The sequence below is a fragment of the Beta vulgaris genome, chromosome 5 (genome assembly GCF_026745355.1).
Source record: "Beta vulgaris subsp. vulgaris cultivar EL10 chromosome 5, EL10.2, whole genome shotgun sequence".
Classification (NCBI taxonomy): domain Eukaryota; kingdom Viridiplantae; phylum Streptophyta; class Magnoliopsida; order Caryophyllales; family Amaranthaceae; genus Beta; species Beta vulgaris.
In genome coordinates, this window is record NC_079206.1 from 47,197,339 (window position 1) to 47,212,949 (window position 15,611).

At 34.8% G+C, this 15,611-nt stretch overlaps 1 protein-coding gene across 3 annotated transcripts; it reads left to right on the top strand.

The window, feature by feature from the left end:
* Positions 1–1,108: 1,108 nt before the first annotated feature.
* LOC104908026 (CBS domain-containing protein CBSCBSPB1) lies at positions 1,109–12,376 on the top strand. Of its 3 annotated transcripts, none has more exons than XR_007274255.2 (15): positions 1,109–1,473; positions 1,898–2,047; positions 4,570–4,738; positions 4,862–4,994; positions 5,389–5,559; positions 5,739–5,817; positions 5,911–6,024; positions 6,170–6,236; positions 6,376–6,481; positions 6,565–6,623; positions 7,359–7,459; positions 7,521–7,669; positions 7,754–7,909; positions 8,013–8,102; positions 11,950–12,000. XR_007274255.2 is itself a non-coding variant. In XM_010697076.4 (15 exons), the coding sequence occupies exons 2-15, from the start codon at positions 1,929–1,931 to the stop codon at positions 12,124–12,126; spliced, it is 1,620 nt and encodes a 539-aa protein (XP_010695378.1). In that variant the 5' UTR covers positions 1,111–1,473; positions 1,898–1,928; the 3' UTR covers positions 12,127–12,376. The 3 variants fall into 3 exon arrangements, 2 of the variants coding, with proteins under 2 accessions (XP_010695378.1, XP_010695379.1); XM_010697076.4 differs by having other exon boundaries at positions 1,111–1,473; positions 7,824–7,909; positions 11,950–12,376; XM_010697077.4 differs by having other exon boundaries at positions 1,111–1,473; positions 7,539–7,669; positions 7,824–7,909; positions 11,950–12,376.
* Positions 12,377–15,611: the final 3,235 nt, after the last annotated feature.

Below are 15,611 nucleotides of genomic sequence, written 5' to 3' on the forward strand. Positions count from 1 at the left end.
AAACAAGCAAAGACAGAGATTGACATACTCACAAAATAAATTCTAAAAGTTAAAATATGGTCTAATAAGGATTAACAAGGTGTAATAAGTTCAAACTAGTTCTTAGATAAGTTTATTTAAGTTCAAATAAAATTACATAAGCAAAATGAGTTGAAAAACATATATAAACCAAGAATGACAATTTGGAAATTATATAACTTAAAAAAAAAATCTTATGTACATAAAAGATTGTATTACTTTTTCTATAGGGTATTGGCATAAAAGTTATTTTGCTTATTATGGGCAAAAGTATTACAATTATATGATCAAGAAAATATTTTCTCTTAATCTTCTACAAAAAAAAAGTATAGTTAAATGAGAATGTAAATATGCATTACTTTTGTGGGTAAAAGTATAGTTAAACATAATATAATACATGATAAAAACAGAACTTTGTTCTTTTTTAATCTTATGCCTTTGATGGGAGTGAGTATTAACTATTGCAAAAAAATGAGGTCAAACTCTAATAATCCTATGATCTTAATAATATCTATGACTTTACAAACGATATCATCAAACACGAAAAACAACCATTATATGTAACTAGATGTACCTTAAATAGTATTAAAGCTCAAGCATATTGAGAAAATTAAAATTATTATAGCTAAGTGGGCAGTGGTCAATGGGTGGCTAAATATGGTGCAGCTATGGTGAAGAAGGCAAGAGAGTGGGTGAACGAATTGCCATAAGTGGGAGTGGAAGTTGGTGTATTGCCGAGTATCAGTCGTGGTGCAAATTGTGATTTTATCAGGGCCTCTAAAGGAAGTACTTAGTAGACAGATTAAAGATTTTTTTCAATTAACTCTATTTTTTTAAGATGGGTCACATGATCCATCATGATGTTAACTAATTCAACAATTGAACACACAAGTCATAAATCAGTTTTAAAATAATTTAAATATATGAATATTAAATTTTACATCACAAGTTGGAAGCTCAACACCACAATTCTTAACTTCCCGTATAATTTGTACGGGTCAAAAAAACTAATTATGGATAAAACGTGCAGTCGTGCACGTCTGATAAAAGAAGGAAACGGAGCGGGACTATAAATAAGAAATGGAAAAAAGAAAGGCAAAGAAGGAATGGGTGGCTACAGCCTACACATTATGTGCCGGTTTGCAATAGGCCAAGATTCCGACATACTTGTATAATTACCTGTAAAATTTGGATCCCCTAGGAAATCGCAACATTTTCAAAAATCATTGCAGTTTGTATAATTTCAAACAATTCTCCCATTTGTTAGGCCCTCGTTATTCTCTCCCCCCCCTCCAAAACGTGTCGTCGGTCGGCATCTTCTCCGGGAATCACCTCTTACTTTCCCGATCATTTGCCGGCCGCCGTTAATCAACACACATCCTTCCCCCTCTCTTTCTCTCCGTTGACTATTTTGTTCCGCGTCTGGCTTTTGACCTCCAAATTCGTGAGTTTCTGGTGAGAAATTCTTCCAGTTTTTGCATTTCATTTTGACAATAACGATGTCCATTTTAATCTATATTCTCGTGTTCACGCCGTAATTTCGAGCTTAATTTATGCTTCATGTCAAAAATTGCGTAATTCGATCGCAATTTAACGATGGAGCATTAGTTCATCTCAGATATCTGCAAAATATTTTCGTAAATAAATGTTACTCATATTTAGGTGGTATGCGTTAAATATTAGGTAGTCATTTTCCTTTTTTCCAATATTTTTTTAAATAAGAGAAATTAACTACTTAATATATCACATTTACGGCTTATTATAAGTAACATTTTATTTACAAAAATGTTGCCATTTTCTTTAATTTGACATATATGTAATGCTGAAATTGGAAGTAAGGAATATATTGAGTTTTTGATGGAGTTTTCTTTTGTTTTAGTGAAATCACGAATTGTTGATTTTGTGAGGATATGTCGAGTCAAGGTAGGAAAAGTATGTCATCTTCATCTTCACACGCGAAGAACAAAGGAGTCGAAAATGGAGGCCCATTGGACCCCGGTCGAAAGCCTCTCCCTGCTACACGCTCTATGTATGATTCAATTCTCCTTTCTTTTTTTACAATTTCATTGCCTTTGATGTTGAGATTGTTGATATTGCAATCTAGGTTTCGTTATTGTGGTAACATATGAAGTATTTTTATGAATATACTTGAAATCGTGACAATGTTGGAGGATATGTTACTTAGACTCTTTTGAATTTGAACTTTTTTAGAAGTAAGCTACATGGATTATGTCAAGCATTTTCATGAATTCTTATCATCTTTAAGACATGCTGCATAGATACCCAATTTATTCATATTCATATGAAAGATCAGATGATGTTTGACCTAGATACGAGTGAACAACAAGGTATGTGACCACCAGGTGATAGCCTAGTGGTGTTGGCATCACCTTCGATCCCAGAGGTTTTGGCATGGAGTCTCACCCCTTGCAAGAGGCATCCCCATATTCCCCCCTACTTGCAAGGAGCTTCAACTTACCTTATCAATATATATACTTCCTCCGTTTTTTTTACTTGCAATACTTTTTTTTCATCAACTCCAATGCAAAATTTGGGTTGGAGAGAGGTAGAGAGGAAAAGAAAGAAAGGGCCCCATGTGATTGGAGAGAGATAGAGAGAAAGGAAAAGCAAAAATAGAAAGTATTGCAACTTTGCAAGTAATCGATTAATTCTCTTTTAGGAAAGTGTTGCAAGTAAAAGAAAACGGAGGAAGTATATATATATATACACTTCATATGTTAACATCAATTATTATGTCAGCCATTCACTCTTATCACTAACATAATATCCTATTGTGGAAGTGAAATCAGAAATGTGAGACAATTAGTTTGAGACAAGCAACGACTACTCTATCATGAGTGGTCTCATTTTTGGGAGAATTATGTTTTTGCACATTAGGATTAGCTTTATGCTGGCTGGTTTTATATTTGATTATATAAGAGGACAAGCTTGATTATTCCGATTGCCGTGAGAAATGCTGATTAGTCTTGAATTACATTTGCAGCAATGCTGTTATAACTTACTAGCATAAATTATAAAACTATACATAAGCAGAACCAAAATACAGTGACTGTTTCTGATGAATTTCTTAGTGTGCAAGTTTTCATCAATGGCAACACAAACTACTATGTGATCCACCTCCATATTTTTCTTTCCATATTGCTTTCCTGAAACAAATGTTACTGAAGAAAAGCTTTGATTTGCAGCATGGGCAAAATGTCATGCATACTGTATCATTAAAACTACATAACTTGCTCCCTTTATAGTTTGTCGATTCAGATATCTTGCATTCATCGTTCTTTTATTTATATGGCTTCTGGATGTGGTCAATTTCTGTGCTTGTAGAATTTGTCTTTCCATTATATTTCCTCCAATATTTGCATTAACGGCTGCGCAAAACGAGATCTTTGAAAGGATTGCCCTTATAATCTCCGGATAGTAAATCTTTAACAAGGCATGTATGAGAAAGTTTCTTTTGGCAAGATTGATTCAGATAGGTGTACGTGTTGGAAAGGGTTTTGACTTTTTTAGTATAAAAAAATTTGGGTGTAGGAAGGAGAATATGAAGGTTAGCTTTGGGTATGTGATACTTGTTTCACAAAGTTTAAAATCAAGTATTACATAGGCATGATAAAAGTATCCCCGTATTAATCAGTACAGTCAAATTATCTATTTAGAAGTTAACCCAATCCCATTTGAAAGTCATCCGATAAATAGGTAAAACTCCTCTTTGAATTTATAAAGGTCACTCCTAAATAGGTCTAAACATATGCATCTGATGTACCCTAATGGGGATTTTTTGAAGTTTTTTTATGCTAAAATTTTGTTTAGCAGCCATTTAACGTTTAGTGGGGATTTTGAGGCTTAGCCAAACGCTTTTGTTTTTTACTATAATTTGATATGCTCAGCCTTGCTCACCACTTTTTTGGATAAGTATGTAAAAATTTTGTGCTGACTAACTAGACAGTGCAAAGATTTCCTAGTTTGTTTGCTTTGTATAATTAGTAAGGTAGCTGTGTTATACTTTGTTGACTTTGTCTGTCTAGCTGCTATTACTTATTCTTGAGTCATATAAAAGTTTTAATCATATTTGTTATGCTGAAAGATAGGCTTATTAGCTTCTCATAGTTAGTAGATATAGAATTTCATGGATATGTTGTATTTATTTTTGTGTGTATATACACTGTTCACCCCTTGTTCTGCACTCCCTAAAGAACACAAAGTGAATCGACTGTATCAAGCTCTTTTCTTTTGTTCTTTTGCCTCCTGGGATTTGTTGCAGTTACTTGTCCATATCTAAATACGTTCTTACAGTTTGCATACATATAGCTATAGAATATGTGCACTTTATGTATGTATGCACAATGGTTGCTCATAACTATACTTTGGCTATGTATTTGTGTGAGCTCTATACTTCTAGCTTTTGCTAAGAAAATTCTAGGTTGACACATGATGAATTTAGTCCCTGGATGCAACAAGCGCTTCCTTGGAAGTGCTTAAAAATCAGCACATTTTGGGAATTGGTCCTCATTGTCGACTCTTTATATGCAGGGGATTGACTGGAGAACGAACAGTGAAGCGATTGCGACTGTCAAGGGCTCTAACAGTTCCCGACAGCACAAATATCTATGATGCTTGTCGCAGAATGGCTGCTCGCAGAGTAGATGCCTTATTGCTGACTGATTCCAATGCTTTACTCTGTGGGATTCTTACTGACAAGGTTAGCTGTCATTTTCTTTTTCATGGAATTATCTAATAAAATAGGAGGGTCCTTGTCTTTTCTTTTACTTTTTTTGCATATAACTTATGAGTTCTACTTTAAACAATCTTATTGTGGCTTAAGGATATTGCTACAAGAGTAATAGCTCGAGAATTAAATCTTGAAGAGACGCCTGTTTCAAAAGTGATGACCAAAAATCCTGCTTTTGTTCTTTCTGACACTTTAGCTGTGGAAGCTTTGCAAAAAATGGTTCAAGGTGATGATACTCTTCATACTACACTCTATTTCGAATATATCCCATCTTGTTTAGAACTTTGCATCATCAAAAGAACGTAGACTGAAGCAAAGAAACATACAGAAAAAGATTGAACTATAGATTGTGTTAAATAAAAGAGATCTAGTGATGTTAGAGTTAGAATATTAGGAATCCAAACGACTAATATGAATTGAGAATGAGCTTTTAGGGATGTTGGATGGGGTTGATTTATCAGGAGTCCCTTCTATATTTCAGCTGGCATTTTACATGGTTCTTATATCAAATCATTTGACTTACACTTCCTTAATTTAGTTTAATATTGTCTATAGTTTGATCTTTTTTCGTCATATTCAGATATCATTACTTTCACCTGATCTTGTATACTATTTTGCAGGAAGATTCAGACATCTACCAGTTGTGGAAAATGGAGAGGTTGTTGCTTTACTTGACATAGCAAAGTGCTTATATGATGCCATTGCTCGTATGGAGAGAGCAGCTGAGAAAGGAAAGGCCATTGTTGCAGCTGTTGAAGGTGTTGAGAAAAATTGGGGGTCATCAGCTTCTGGTCAGTGGAGAGTATGACTTTAAAACAAAAAAAGTTATTGCAACTAAAATATCTTTACATCTCTCTTACACATCTTCTACATTGCTTTCTTCTCGGACTTACATTTCATACTGTGCTCTCAAGTCAGATAAGATTATTCGCAATTTTGGCAAATCATTTTAACTATGTTTCGGTTCCAGGCCCTAATACATTCATCGACGCACTGAGGGAGCGCATTTTCAGGCCTTCATTGTCAACAGTTCTCTCTGAGCATTCAAAGTAGGTAATATTTCTTGTTTGTTCAGAAGTTCCAATTGGTATCTTAGGTCTTTAAGATTACCTATCTAACAGACTCTAAGGATGTATTTGCAGGCTCCTAACTGTATCACCAACTGACACAGTCTTACAAGCAGCGAAGAAGATGCTCGAACTTCATCTAAGCTGTGCTATTGTGACGGTAGAAAATAAACCAAAGGGCATTTTAACGTAAGTCCTATTTAGGCGATTGAATTTTCTGGTGATTGCAACTGTAAAGTAGGAAGTGCTGGATTGATTTTTTTGACTGAACTCCTCCATATGCACTCTTAATTTCCTGTTATCAATTGTTTACTCTGGTCTTCGCCTCTTTCAGCTCCAAGGATATATTAATGCGGGTTATTGCGCAAAATCTTCCTCCAGATTCAACACTTGTGGAAAAGGTATTCGAGTTGCAGAGACAGAACTTTTTAAGTTCTAATATCTGCTGTCAATTTTTTGACGGTCAACAATTCTATATTTTTCTTAGAGATGGAAGATCCTTATTATTTGATTTTTACTGTTCTTTCGATGGATGTGCAGATCATGACACCTAATCCAGAATGTGCAACTGTAGATACGCCTATTGTTGATGCTTTGCATACAATGCATGATGGGAAATTCCTGCATTTGCCAGTTGTGGATAGAGGTATAACTGGTTAGAGGAGTAACTTTGGAATTCAAGTTACTTTGTTGCAATATTTCTCATGAATGTGAGTTTTTTGGGAACAGATGGAGATGTCGTTGCTGTTGTGGATGTCATCCACATCACCCATGCAGCTGTTGCCACTGTGAGTGAGCTTTTTTAGTTGATGATGCCGACAGTTTACAAGCTAGTAGCTATTATATTCTGCACTTAACCTAGAACACTTGTATAAGCTTGGAGGCCAGGACATGTTTAATATTAACTGCAGCTTCTCTGCTTATCTGTTTTAGTGCAGGGGAAGTGTCCCTGCCATTTGTGCACAATTGAATTCTCATGGAATGGAAAATGTTATGTTTTGCATAAATTTGTACACTATGTGAATGCATCTATATCTGTGGTGTTTGCTCTCTCTCTCTCTCTCTCTCTCTCTCTCTCTCTCTCTCTCTCTCTCTCTCTCTCTCTCTCTCTCTCTCCTCTTTTTGGCTTGATGATGGCAGTTAGAATACAAACCCACTTGATTGTTCTCGATGAGGTATTGTTAGTTAGTAAATGGAGGTGCTGCTGTCTAAGGTGATGGGTTCATGATTGCATTGTCTTTTTTTTTACGAAAAAGCTGGACACATATACATATAAATTCCATGCATATCCTAGCTAATTACAGAAGAGGAGAAGAAGATGCTTACTGTCTCTATCCAAGTTTATGGCATTTTTTATATAAATTATGGATCTTTTAATGAACTTGATTTTAATCAGTGTATGTGAATGAGTCAACCTTTCTACGCAACAGTGTTTTGATGCGCATGCAGGAGCATCTGGTGCTGATGCTTCAGCGATTGTTCATGTTTACTGAATGACTTCTTCCTCTTTCTTTGTTTATTAGGTTGGTAATACTGGTGCTATGAATAGCGAGGCTACTACAAATATGATGCAAAAATTTTGGGAACAATTGGGGCCTGCAGATGATGATGAAGATACACGGAGGTAAGGCCTTTGGTTTTGTGTCTCTTGTTTTTATCTGAAATATTACTGAGATATTTGTCAGCTCTACATCTAATCTCAGCGAGGGATCCCTAAAAATGGCATCTGAAAGTGGCGATACAACAAAATCTTATCTCACTTCGTCAGTGCAACCAAGTAGTTTTTCCTTCAAAATAGAAGACAAGAGAGGCAGGATGCACCGGTTTATCTGTGGTAAGTAGTCAATATTTAATAGTGGTAATTTTTAATTTTAGACATCCTTACTTTACAGTTTACAATTTTGTCTGTTTTGGCAAGGAGGGAGAATGGAACAAGCCCAACAACTTCTTGTTTTGCTGACATTTTATGATTATACTTGTGAATGCAGACACTCAAAATTTGACAGATCTCATTACTTGTATACTTCAAAGAGTTGGTGATGATATTGATCGTAACCATCTACCGCTGATTTTGGTAAAATTAGATATTCTTTGCATACCAGTTGGGTTTCTTAGTAAGGATTCCATGATTTTCATATGTTCTTAATTAAGTGCTTATTAGTTGCCACATGTTGCAGTATGAAGATGAAGATGGTGATAAAGTAGTCCTTGCTACAGATTGTGATCTTGCTGCGGCTGTAGATCATGCCAAGCTAGCTGGATGGAAGGTAATGTTCGCTCTCTTTCTCATCTAAGTAGACAAGTAGTTTATGTTGTAACCTTATTTCCTCATACATGGCTCCTGAAATTGCTGGTAGGTCCTTTAGCTGGACAATTTTGTCTGAAATACGTCCTATTTTTAATGAATAGCTGTAGCACCTTTGATCTATCTATCATGATGGAGACACGAGATAAGGAGCTTAAAAGTAAAACTATCTAACCAATGAATCACAACCTATAGACGAGCATCCCTATTATGCATGCAAGAAGGTCCATGGAACAAATTCAAAAAACTAAAAACATACATATCTGTACTATATTAAAAAGTGTTGCCTTGGATTTTATGTTCCATCTTATTGCCATCTCATAATTTTTGGCACTTTACCCTAATATGCACCATATATGTTATTGGGAAGCGACATATATTTGACAGAATCATAATGGACATAATTACATTAGTTTGAATATAGAATGGGACCGAAGATTCACAAGAAAGGGCTTTCATGCTTGAACCCTTGACCTTTGGGATGAAATAATCTTCTATCACAAATTCAACTTAAGAGATGCTGACTTCCAAAAGCAAAATAATTTTTTAAAGTGTTCTATAAATTAAAATGAAAACTTAAAAAGAGCAAATTTAGCAAAAGGACCATAATACTATCATCTTAATGCCATCTTCCTTCTTCCGTGTCTGGAGAAACCAATTTTCTACATCTCTCTTTCAAGTTTGTCATCTGCTCTACCACCCATAATGCTATTGTCAATATCTATCAACTCTGTCTAGCAGTAGGATCAACTTGTAGTAGATAAAAGAATCTAAATAATTTTGCAAATAAAAATTATGCTATGCATGGAGAAACAGTAAAATATGAACAGGTTGTATAAATGGGGTCCCTCTAAATTAGCTAAGTAGGATTATACACTAGAGGTGGTCTTATCTTATGTACATCTAGAAGACAATCTCATTCAAAGGAGAATATTTCTTATAATGGGGTTTTGTGGTCAAGTTCACATGTCCACCAAATTCCATCTGGCCTTTTGAGTGTCCCACCTTTTGCAATACTTGATCAAAGCACATATAAGAGGAATATTTCTAACTGTTTTTTAACCATAGGCGCAGTCCATCTAACTACCAAATTCTAATTAGGTTTCTCTTGCTCAAAACCACCCTTGACTAAGGGTATTATTCCAGAGACCAATTGCATCTAAAAACATAAATATATAAGAATCACCCTTATATACCTAATTGCATCTGATATACACAATGAATCATTTATTATGCAACCATCTGTGTTAATATTACACATTTACACCCCTAATTTTAAAACTCAGCCACTAAACTCTTATGAAAAGAAACTGGAAAATAATTATAACCCCAAAACCCAACCCCAGGGTGCCGTATCCTAGACCATCTCTTCCACCATCCGCCATCAACCTCACTAACAAATAACAACCCACCTCAGGCATAATTCCACCCAACCTCAAAATTCAACAATCATTCAACCTTGAAACCTACTAGCAACCTTCTCCATCCCTAAACCATCACCAATGACCGTCAACCTCAAGTTACAGTGAAAGAACCACAATTCTCACCTTCTCATTTGGCTCCACTAACTCGTTTCTCCGCAATAGTTCTCTGAAATTATTCTTCTAGTCATTTGCGTGAGGAAATGGGCCAAATATGAGCCTATGGTGGTCAGAATTGACTGGAAGGTTCTATTCTAATGCCCCCTTCGTCAGCTTTTACCTTGCTACATTTTCCATAAATGGATTTGTATACATTTATTATTTGGTAACCATTACCCACAATTTTTTTTCAATATTCCCCATTAATTTTGTCCTGTTCTTTTACTAACTTTCAAATATTGTCATTTTTCCATGAAGTTATAGTTCCCGCCACTTCTCCTAAATGCATGTGCAAAAAAAATGTAGCATGTTAATATAGATAGAGGGAGTACCTTAATGGGATAGATCTACCACTAAAGAGTCGAGTTTGGCTTGATTGTTCCTTTTCTTTCTCTCTCCCGATGCGGCGGTTCTGGGTTAACCACTCTCTCTCTCTCTCTCTCTCTCTCTCTCTCTCTCTTTCTCATACACACACACAATTTGTGTGTGTGTGACTTGGTGGTTGTGCATATTTACGATGATGGTCGTTTAGGGTGGGTTGTGTGGAAAGCGATAATTATAGTGATGGTTTAGGTTTTGTTATTGTAATATAATTTTGGTGGATTTTGATTAGTGTTACCTAATTCGCTATCTAATTCGCCTTTTGAATTTGCCAATTCGCCCAAAATGAGCCAAAAATGAACCAAAACTGACCATAATTCGCTTTTCTCAATTCGCGATTCGCGGGGGATTTAGGGAATTAGGTAACCTTGATTTTGATAGTGGTTGTGGTGAGATCTTTGGTTGGGTGGTTGTTAATGGTGATGTTGGATAACTCCGGTGGTTGTAGGTGGTGCCAGTGGGTTATGGTGACTATGGGTGGTGTTGGTGGCTACCTCTGGTGATAGAGGTGGTATAGGTTGGTGGTGGGGAATTGATTGGGGTAAGGTAGGGGTTAGTTTGTGCGTGTTGGGCAGAGGCCAAAGCCGGCTAATAGGGGGAGCATCCTGAGGGACACCCAGGGCCTCCCTTATTGAGGCCCCACCTCTTTGAAAAAGATCTAAAAAAAAGTTCTTGAAAAAAGTTTTGTGAGGTTGTGCTTTTCATCTAAGTAAACTTCCTCATCTTCAACCTTTTTCTCACTTTATTTAGTTCTCAAGTTTTCCTTTCCAAATTCTCATAGCTATGACTCATAATTATCCACAGTTTATATTTATAATTTTTTCCTATCTATTCTTCCTAGTTAAACCCACAACCGTGCCAACAATTTTTATCTTGCCCTCTCCCCTTCTCCCATCTCCAAGTTGCCTGGCATTTTGGGACAGTGGACGAAAAAAATTTCCAACATTTCAAATTATTATTCTAACAATATACACAAGGGGCAAAATTTCAATAACATCAAGTGCAAACCTCAGCAAATATGTCTCCGCTGTTTAGGAGCCCTTTTCTTAGTTTTCGCTCCGTGCCCCCAAAATGTCCTAGAGGGCACTGGAGTTGGGGGAGGCTAAATGTTATATAGGGGGCTACAATCAAATTTGGTGTTATCTAATGGTGATTAGAGGTTTTGGGTGGCTATGAAAATGTAATTTAGGAGATTTAGCCATATAGGTTTTTGATGCTAGACTTTAAGTTGCAGGTGATAACTAGAATAAAGCCCTTATTTAAAGGTTGTTTTGAGCAAATAGAAACCTTATAACTAAGCTTGAGAATTTGGATCTCCTTCTCTTTGGGTTCCGATATACACATACCGTCTTAGGCTTTTATGCATTCTAATGTACTATGCTAGCCTTCTTCTGCATTTCGACTTGCCACTAAATTTATGAATATATTGTTGCTATGTCAACCAAACCTTCCAGGAGGGATGTGAAGGTTGCTGCTGAACAAAAATAACGATGAATAGATTATTATCGTGCCATACCTCAAAATGTCATGTGCAGTTATAGAAACATGGATTTCATCTTTAGTTTGTACCCTGCAAGATATGCAGAGACTAGAGAGGAAAGTATAACTTGCCTATTGAGGCCTCTTGTTGACTAAACACTATTCTACTTCTCATTGCCTTCAACAATCTTGTTTGTTGGACTAAATACTTGATTATTAGAGAAGTTACCATTGCGAAATATCCTGGAATATTGATAATAGAAATTGGTAATGGCTTGGACTGCAGGATTCATCACTTCCTTTGTCTTTTTAATATCAATTGTTTATGTTGGAAGGAGTTTCTCATATATTGCTGATTATTTTGAACAGGGCTTAAGACTACATCTAGATTACTCTGGATCACGTGGTCGTAGACGTGCTTCTGGGTCTACGAGCCTGGAGTATGCTCAGGCTGATGCATGGGCAGCTGCATACAGTGGAGTTGCAGCCGGTGCTGCACTTGTTGCTGGATTGGGTGTTCTTGCTTATCTGAAGAGAAATGGCTAATAACACAACCCCAATTACTGGTCATAAAGGATTTTACTTCAGCTGCAGGCATGACAGAATTCCATTGGCAGGAAGGATGAATTGGTTGGTTGGCTGTTTTGTGAGGAGCGGGGAGTATTTTGTGCCTGCAGTCTCTTTTTGTATAGAAAAATGTCAATGTATGTTGCCTAACTGCGCATTAGGCCATTTGTGACACGGAGTGTGCAATTGTTTCTTGGAATCTATGATCCCATGATTTGAAATTCTCAAATTCGTGTAACTTCTCGATTCATGAGTAATAAACTCCGAGTCATCCCTTTAAAAAAAAAGTAATAAACTCTGAGTCAGCGGATGAATTGTCATTGTTGCAAAATAAATAAAATAAATAGGGCAACCAAGTCAGCTTAATCTATTTAACAAAATGAGTTCAATTAAAAATGTTTACCTATATATTTAAACAGTTTGGGTTCAGGTTAGGAAAATCTCAAATCATTGATGTCAACCCAAATCCGTCCTAATCTGATCCACTACCAGCTCGAAAATAATCGCCATAGGAGTTTTATGTACTGCTTTTTTTTTTTTTTGTAAAGTAAAGAAAAAGTATACAGACTAAAGTAATTGTGGAAGCGGAAAGGGACATAAAATGCAATAAACCAAAGCCCATAACAGGTGAAAATTCTATTGTGCTCCCGGGAGCACGGTGCACACCATGCACCTAGTAAATTTGTTCCATTTCGGATAAGTAAATGTTCTATTTCAACAAATGTTCATTTTAAGTATATTTTTCAGCAAAAAAATATGTTATAGTTTTTGTAAATAATGTTCTATTTTCAATAAACAAATGTTCTATTTCAACAAATGTTCGTTTTAAGCTTATTTTTCAGCAAAAAATTATGTTCTAGTTTTCGTAAAAGATGTTCAATTTTCAATAAACAAATGTTCTATTTCAACAAATTTTCGTTTTAAGCTTATTTTTCAGCAAAGAATTATGTTCTATATTTTGTGAATCTGTTTTATTTTCGATAAGCAAATTTTCAATTTTAAAAAATGTTCTTTTAAAACTTATTTTCCACCAAAAATTATGTTCTATTTTCACTAAAAATAAGTTCTATGTTTGATGAGCATATGTTCTATTTAAGTAATTGAATTCTAGTAATGTTCCACTTCAACCAAAAATGTTCATTTTCATATTTGGATTCTGGTAATGTTCCACTTCAACAGTAAAATGTTCTTTTTCATAAATGAATTCTTGTAATGTTCCATTTCATCAATAAAATGTTCGTTTTCGCAAATGAATTTTGTAATGTTCCATTTCCACAGTAAAATGTTCGTTTTCGTATTCGTAAATGTTCTATTTTATATTGTGGGAGCACAGTTCTCATTGTGCTCCCGGGAGCACAATGCACGCATTACATAACAGGAAGAATAGAGCTTGTTAGATGTCAATTTGTCATCATGTCCAGATGAGAATTTAGGATCAAACAAGAGTAGACGAGTAAGACAACCCGCAAGTGCATTTTTTATGAGCTATGGTTACTTCGGTGGACTCGGTACACACGCAAACAACCCCCAAGAAGTTTCCCGCTGCCCACAGTTTATAATCTTCACTATGAAGGTATGGCTTTGCTTTTTATTTGTCTTTTTTCATGGGAAAATACGCAACATCACATTACTAGTGCCAATAAAGCCAACAGTCCGTACAAATATTAAGACTGATTAATAGAAGTGATAATTAAAAGGAAAATGATATATGTAGCCCTTAGGGCTATGTATAGGGTGCTTAAAATGGAAATAAAATATTGAATCAAGCATTTATTACCTCAGTTGATGTGAAAATGTGTCTTGAATTCTTAAATTGTTTCCATTTAAAGAAATGTATTTAATGCTTATATGTAGCCCTAAGGGCTACATATAACATTACCCTAATTAAAATAAGAAAAGTACAAAAGAAATGAAATAAATAAACGAGTGGCTAACTGCAAATACTCTTAGATCTTTTCCAATGGCCTTTGCTATCTTATCTCAATACTTCATATAAGTTAATTTCATATGAGATAAGAAAAGAAATGAAGTAACATTTACTTTTCTTTTTATATATATAGAAATTTTATTAATTGAAGGTTAAATGTTATCTTCAATAGGTATTAATGAAAAACGAAATCAAACAAGATTAAATCAAACTCGTTTTATATAAAACTACAACTACAATGAACTAGATCAGTAGCGTGAGCCCTTGCATTTGTTGAATCTTGTAGCTATTAATGGAGTTGTTTATCATTTTAATATAGTTTGAATAAGAACATTATTGATCTAACAATGTTGACCGCATTCGAGCTTCCAATACCTTTATGTTGATAGTCTTGAACTTCAACCAATGATAACAATTTTCATACCTACAAACAAACAAACAAGACTCACAAATTCTATAGGGAAGAAATATACCTCCACAAATAGATATAAAAATCCTCATAGCAAGACTCGAGAAAATCTATTAAAGAGATACTAATTTATCCAACAAAACAAAAAAAATAAACTAAAAATCGAAAACAAGAGAAAAGAAACTTACCATGAATGAGAACATCTATGACAGCCCCTCACAGATGTTTACTTTCTTTTTCCTTTATAAAGTCGTACCAATCTACCATCTTAACTCTTTACACTATTTAGGCTTATATTACTTTGATCATCTCATATGATTATAGGCACAAAAAACATAGTTTTGTGAAATCTTGTTAAATTATTTTTAATAAATATTTTCAAAAGATTAACATTTTATGATTTTACATATACATAATTAAGGATTTTAAATTATTAACGTTTAACATTATATGTAGACAAAACATACAAACTAAATCTTTAAAAACGAGGAAACTTTAAAAAAGGACAACCTCCAAGTAATAGCACAAGTCATTTCTATCTTTTATTTGGTACTCACCCATCTCTATTACTTTTACCCATTAAGGTATGTTATATTCAATTTATTTTGACTTATATGAACTTATTTTATCTTATCTGAACTTAACTTATATTATTTAGATCTTTTCTTATCTTATCTTATTTAAACTTATTAGACTTGATCACGTTTATATTATTAGGCATATTTTATCTTATTTGGACTTATTTTATTTTATTTGAATTTATCTTACGTTATCTTTACATTATCTTATATAAACTAATTTTATTTTATCTAAATTTAGTTTATCTTATTTGAACTTCAGTTAAAATATATTGAACAGAATCGAACTTAAGTTTGCATTACATTTTCAAAATGTCATTGGGTGGGGTTGATGGCAAACAAAAATGGCACACCAAATGGAGTGTAGGTAAGAGTGTGGCCAATAGTTGATCTAATTTGTGGATCATGAGGAGAGAGGTAATAAAATTCATTAAAGAAATAGGAGAGAAAAAACAAGGAGAGAGGGTGGATGCACAGACCGTGAGAATGATCTCAAATGGAGTTGGTCAAGGTGATTTCATCACCACATGGCACAAGATGAGAGGGGGGT

Coding starts and splice junctions, on each gene's coding strand:
- LOC104908026 (XM_010697076.4), top strand. CDS start 1,929: ATGTCGAGTCAAGGTAGGAAAAGTATGTCATCTTCATCTTCACACGCG. Junction 2,048..4,569: donor CTCCCTGCTACACGCTCTAT/GTATGATTCAAT, acceptor CTTTATATGCAG/GGGATTGACTGGAGAACGAA. Junction 7,460..7,520: donor GATGATGAAGATACACGGAG/GTAAGGCCTTTG, acceptor GATATTTGTCAG/CTCTACATCTAATCTCAGCG.